This window comes from Populus euphratica, unplaced genomic scaffold, assembly GCF_000495115.2.
Source record: "Populus euphratica unplaced genomic scaffold, PopEup_1.0 scaffold602.1, whole genome shotgun sequence".
Classification (NCBI taxonomy): Eukaryota; Viridiplantae; Streptophyta; class Magnoliopsida; order Malpighiales; family Salicaceae; genus Populus; species Populus euphratica.
The window spans coordinates 62,727-68,574 of NW_011500472.1; the positions used below are offsets into that span (position 1 = coordinate 62,727).

Sequence of the window (5,848 nt, forward strand, 5' to 3'; positions counted from 1 at the left end):
TAGCTCATGATAGCAAGGTTTTTTTTTTTTCAATGAAAAAGTTATAATATTTAATATAAATGCTCTTTAGTCATTAAATATAATACAATGACAAACTTGTAAATATTTATATATTTTGTATTGATTTTTTTTTCATCAAAGATTGAGAAGGTAAAATGATATAAAGTTATTAAGTTAGTAATATAAAGTGTAATTTATGAAACAAGGTAAAGAAAGAGGAAAAAACGATTAAACTATAGGAGGCACAATGTAGTTTTTTTGCATTTGAGTTGGGCAAACCTAAGCCGGCAGCTTAAATAAAATCTATTTCATATATAGCCTAAAGTTGAACCACCCAAACTAAATTCCCTTATAAATACAAAACCAAAAGAAACAAGACTATTTTTTCTTATTAGCATGATATTTTTTTTAATTGTTAAAATGATTCAATATGAGATATAATTGATAAAATAACACACATACACATCAGGATTGAAAAATACAACATTCAACATAACAATTAAAAAAATATATGTGATGAATTGTATAAATTACAATTAGAAGATAAGAGAGCAAATAGAGAAAAAATAAATGAATAAAGAGACTATAAAGGGGTGTTAAAGCTTAATTATAATATTATTAGTACTATTAAAAAAATTCTAACAAGATTAATTTAATAATATAAAAGAAGGTGATTAATAGTCATCCAAGTAGACTACACTAGCTTCCACTTTTATTTAATAGTAAATGTGGTTTACTCCAATCATCATTTGTAATCTTTATTGATATTATTATATTCATCTTGGTAATATATTTTAAATATTATTAGTAATGTTATAATCAAATATTTGGTATTCCTTCAAGTTCTCTCTTTTTTTTTTTTTTTATAAATTATAATAAAAAGAGATAAGAAAAAGAAAAAAAATACTAAAAAAATTGTCAATAATGACCAAAAATGAGTTATAATTACTGTCAAATATAAGTAAATCATCCATCATCTTGATTCATTTGAATTATTATTGTTTATATTTTTCATGTTATTAATTTATTTTTATATTAATGATGTCATAACAAGATAAACATATTTTGATAGCTAACGAGAAAGTGCTTTTTTTAGATAGAGAATGAAAACGAATATGTTTTTTAGAGAGAGGAACGTAAGACATGCAACGGCCGAGTGTCTTCTGAGACCCGCATCACATACAATCATCAAAAGCATGAGATAGACACAAAGCCATGAGCCCATAACTACTTTGTTTTGCTTTTTATTAGGGTGGGGGTGGGTTTTGTGGGGTTTTTTTCGTTTCTGTTTTTATGACAGTTAAAAGAGACAACACTCATTATTCCACCCTGCAACTCTCTGTTCATGGTTCCCTTGATGCTTGACACCAGAGCTATCTTTCAACCATTTTAAGCACTTGCGGCCTTAAAATATAAGAGATAAGAGATGGGTTTTCAAGTAACTCTCTAAATTTTCAAAATTTGGCAAGTTTCTAGTGTTTTGGGCTTCCAGGGTTACTAAATTTCATGCTTGTTTATGGTTCTTTTATGAGCGTATCTTATGAATTTCTGTCTAGAATCTGTTCTAGTTTAGAGTTTGAGTAGAAAGGAGAACCTGTATTTTTTTTTCTTTTGCTTTTTGGCAGTGCAGATTTCTGCATGCATAAGTTTTCTGCAAGCGTAGTCCTCGTTGGAACTGTGTTCTTATCTTTTTACTAACTTTAAAATATAATTCTTGTGTTTGGTTTTCTTGAAGTTGTAATTTGGGGTATATTGAATTTTAGGTGATTCATTTTCCTTGAAAATCTTATCAATTGCTTCTAGCATTTTGGTTTGTAGTGCTGTTTTGCTCTAGAGAAAGTAAAAATTTTGACTTTCGGATTCCCAGGATTGACTTCAATTACAGCGTTTCAGTTTCAATATGTATATATATTTACATTTTCTGTCGAGTCTTTTTGAAGGAAAACCAGCTTGTTGTTGTCATCTTGTTATCATTGAAAATTTAATCCTATTTTGATTTGAATAAATGCTGTAAGTTGTTCTTAAACATGGCTGAAATTAGACTTTCAACTGTAGGACAAGGTCAAACCAAGATTAGAAATGTCCCAGCTGCTTTAACTCAAGAGGATTTTTGGTGTTTCCCCTCTCCTGTTGTCTTTCAAAACACCATTAAAGCTCAAAATCCTTTAAACAAAACTAAACCCTCTTCACCAACACCTAAGACTACTGTCCAAAAGAAACAGACCCCTTTTAATGAGAGAAAGCCACCGCCAACTCCATTAAGATCAGTAGTTGTTTCCGATGATCAACGAAATCGTTGCTCAGATACACCTGGTGTTAGTGTTTCTATTGTTAACGAGAGAACTCCAAGGCTTAAGATAGAAAGTTTGCCAAGGAAGGTGGCGATTGAATTTGGGGAACCTGGAACCAGTGATATGAAGGTAGTCTTACTTGGAAAGCAAGGTTTTTGTGTGAAGTTGAGTGTCCACAAAAAAGTTCTAGAGGAGAATAGCAGCTTTTTTGCCAACAAGCTTTCTGAAGAGGAGTTTAGTCTGTCCTGTCTAGAAATTGATGATTGTGAGGATGTTGAGATATATGTTGAAACTATGGGACTGATGTATTGCAAGGAGATGAAGCAGAGGTTGATCAAGCAAAGTGTCTCACGCGTGCTTCGAATCCTCAAGGTATTTAACTGGCAACAAATTCCTTCTTTTCACTACGTTTTATTGCAATTTTGCTGCATACATCTCGTTTTCTTTTGTAGCTTATGTCCAACATGTAATGATGTTTGATTGTGAAGTTGTTCTCGAAAAATCCTATTTTGGATAAAGGGTAGTTCAGGAGAAAGCTTATTTTGTGGGATTATAGTGTAGCATGTAATAAAAAACACACCTGATTCCATTGGAAGATCTGGGTAGACCACCCCGCCCCCTTCCTCTGACAGATCTAGCAGCATCCATTATCTAGTCCTTTCACTTAAACTGTTAAAAGATGGGGTCAGTGAGGAAGGGTTTGGGACAAGCCTTGGATTTAACTTGTACTGGTTTTGCTCATTGAAGAAACAACTTTAATTGTTTATTTACTAGTGGAAAAGGTTATACAAAGTGTCTCATTGCTCTTGCCTATGTTTTACTTCTCTAGAGATAGTGAATCTTATTGTGTAGCTGTTAGGGGGTTTTCTGACAAAAAGCGATTAGAATGGTCAAGATGGATAATTGAATGGCTATGCATGTAAATCCAGGGATATAAAATATAGTGTACATTAGAGCATCAAATTAACTGAAGGCTTTGATTTCTTGATGTGTATAACTTAATGTTGTGGTTTGACTTTTCTCTCATCTTTTCAATTCCTCTGCTCTCTTGTAATTGCTTTCATTTCTTAAGCTATACTGTAACAAAACCCTTCAAGCGGCACTCTCATTATATCATGTTTCTTATAATTTGGCATGTGTCAAAGAAACAAAAATTTTGTGGGGCAACTTTTAAATTGAGAAGTCATTACATGTCTCCATTAGCAACAAACAGAATTTTGGCTGATAATTTGTAAAATTTATGAATGATTCTCAAATGCCAAAGAAGGAAAACTTGAGTTTTCATATTGATTTGAGCTTGGGATTGAAAAAGATGAAAGGTGAAGGGATTTTATAAAGAAAAGAGGTAGATATGCTGTCAACATTAACAAATATACTATGCATAGGCTGCCCTTTTCTTCTCTTTACAAATTCAAGTTGAATAATACCATTTCATGCCATGGCCACTGTGTTCAAGATCTTATCAATGGCTAGAACTAAGCCTTGAAGGCACAAAGTTGTGATTTGGTAGTGATTATGTGATATTCTCTTGCCTTTTCACTATGGACTACTTTAGTTCTTCACATGTATATTTTCTCTCCTCTCTCAGCTTTTGTACTCATTCTCACCGTGCATTTGTCGCTTTGTCCAGGAACAACATATTGATTAGACTCTGATTTGATATCCATGTGTTAGTTCCTTTCTTTTCTAATATAGGGCTTATACTGGATAATGTGGCCTTATTTTCATGTATTGAATCAGCCTTTGTCAATACCCTCCCTTGCTGCCTTTAGAAATTAATACGTCTGGAATTTTGTGATACTGTTTTACATCCATCAACGCCCATCATCAAATGGAACTTTTTTGCAGTGTGCTGAACTTCTTAGCTTGAACACATGCATCCAGTCATGCTTAGAATATTTGGAAGCAGTTCCATGGGTTGGGGAAGAAGAAGAAGCGAAAGTGGTCTCCTTGGTTACACGGCTCCAGAATGAAGGTATCGGGGTCACACCAGTTTTGAAACGAGTCTTTTCTAATGTGGCTAATCCATCTAAGGATACAATTTCCCACATAATGGAACTTGTTCTCAAAAGCAACGAGGAAAAAGGCCGGCGTGAAATGAAATCCATAGTATTGAAGCTCCTTCGTGAAAATAGCAGCCTTCCAAGTTATGCAGGTTCATCTGATATCTGCAAAGAAACTATTTATAGCTCCTGCACAATTTGCTTGAATTCACTACTATCTCTGTTTAAGAAAGCAGCTGAACCCGAGTTTACTGATAAGCCTGTAAACAGTAAGCAAACTGTAGTAAAGCAAATAGCTCTTGAGGCTGATAATCTCTCATGGTTGCTTGAGATTTTAGCTGACAGACAAGCAGCGGATGAGTTTGCTCTAATGTGGTCTAGCCAGCAAGAGTTGACAGCCCTGCATTCAAAGCTACCTATAGTGTCTCGTTACCATGTCAGCTGCATCACATCCAGGTTATTTGTTGGAATTGGAAGAGGGGAGCTGCTACCTTCAAAAGACACTCGTCACTTGTTGTTACAAACCTGGTTGCAGCCATTGATCAGTGACTACAGTTGGTTGCAACATGGATGCAGGTCATTTGATCGGAAGGTAGTGGAGGAAGGGATTGGGAGGACGATTCTGACGTTACCACTGGAGAACCAACAGACCATTTTGCTTTCTTGGTTGGGAACTTTTTTGAAGTCCGGTGATAATTGTCCTAATCTTCAGAGAGCCTTTGAGGTCTGGTGGCGAAGGACTTTCATTAGACCTTACATGGAATGATGGAAACACAAAGTAATCGACAAGAGTCTGATAGCTCAATGACATCAAAACAGGAGACTCAAAAGAATGCCCACATGATCAGTGAGAGCAACTTTTAAATGATATGCTATTATGCAGAGTACTTGCATCAAATCAAAATATAAGAGAAAAGCTCACACAGCAAATCCTTCTGCGAAGGAAAACATTTTACTGGAACTTAATGGAATGCCATTCAATCGAATTAAATCTTGTTCAAACTACATGCACTGATGAGTTCTTTATGCTTGAAGACATTTTACTGAAACTAGTGTCTGCTCATTATAATGCTACGGTCACCCTCGAGCTTGTTTTTTCTTCTGTCTTATTATCAGGTTGTGATACACAGTCAAGTAGAATCTTTCTTTTATGGCCATCCCTTGTTGCATGCGTTGTTATTTCCTTCCCGTGTCGTTATGCATCTTTTACTCGATTCTTTGCTTTTGTTTTGCTTGAGTGCTTCGCTTATGGCGTGGGAGCACTCACGAGTAGTTTCCCTTGGCGTTATGCAGGCAAGATATTGTTTAAACCAAATTTATTATTTCTTTTATTATTGTAGTTTTAGCTTAATTCCCGATTTTATATTTGTTTTTTTTTTTCATTTTAACTTGGAATTATGATTTTTCTACCTTGTCAAGTTAATTTGGTTTATAGCCTATTTTAAGAGTTATATGCATCTTAAAAAGACAAACCAAAATTACTAAAATAATATCGAGCTAAGATAAGTCGGCAAAGCTTATTAAAAATAAAAATTAAATTAAAAGATTCGGCAT

At 34.2% G+C, this 5,848-nt stretch overlaps 1 protein-coding gene across 1 annotated transcript; it reads left to right on the top strand.

Annotated features, from left to right (window-relative positions):
- The first annotated feature begins 1,234 nt into the window (after positions 1-1,234).
- LOC105114897 (BTB/POZ domain-containing protein At3g50780-like) lies at positions 1,235-5,359 on the top strand. The gene is made up of 2 exons (XM_011011610.1): positions 1,235-2,663; positions 4,140-5,359. The coding sequence occupies exons 1-2, from the start codon at positions 2,028-2,030 to the stop codon at positions 5,058-5,060; spliced, it is 1,557 nt and encodes a 518-aa protein (XP_011009912.1). The 5' UTR covers positions 1,235-2,027; the 3' UTR covers positions 5,061-5,359.
- The last annotated feature ends 489 nt before the right edge of the window (positions 5,360-5,848 follow it).

What these genes read in the sequence shown, in the direction of transcription:
- LOC105114897 (XM_011011610.1), top strand. Translation starts at nt 2,028, where the DNA reads ATGGCTGAAATTAGACTTTCAACTGTAGGACAAGGTCAAACCAAGATT. An exon ending in GCGTGCTTCGAATCCTCAAG is followed by an intron (nt 2,664 to 4,139) that starts GTATTTAACTGG and finishes ACTTTTTTGCAG; the next exon opens with TGTGCTGAACTTCTTAGCTT.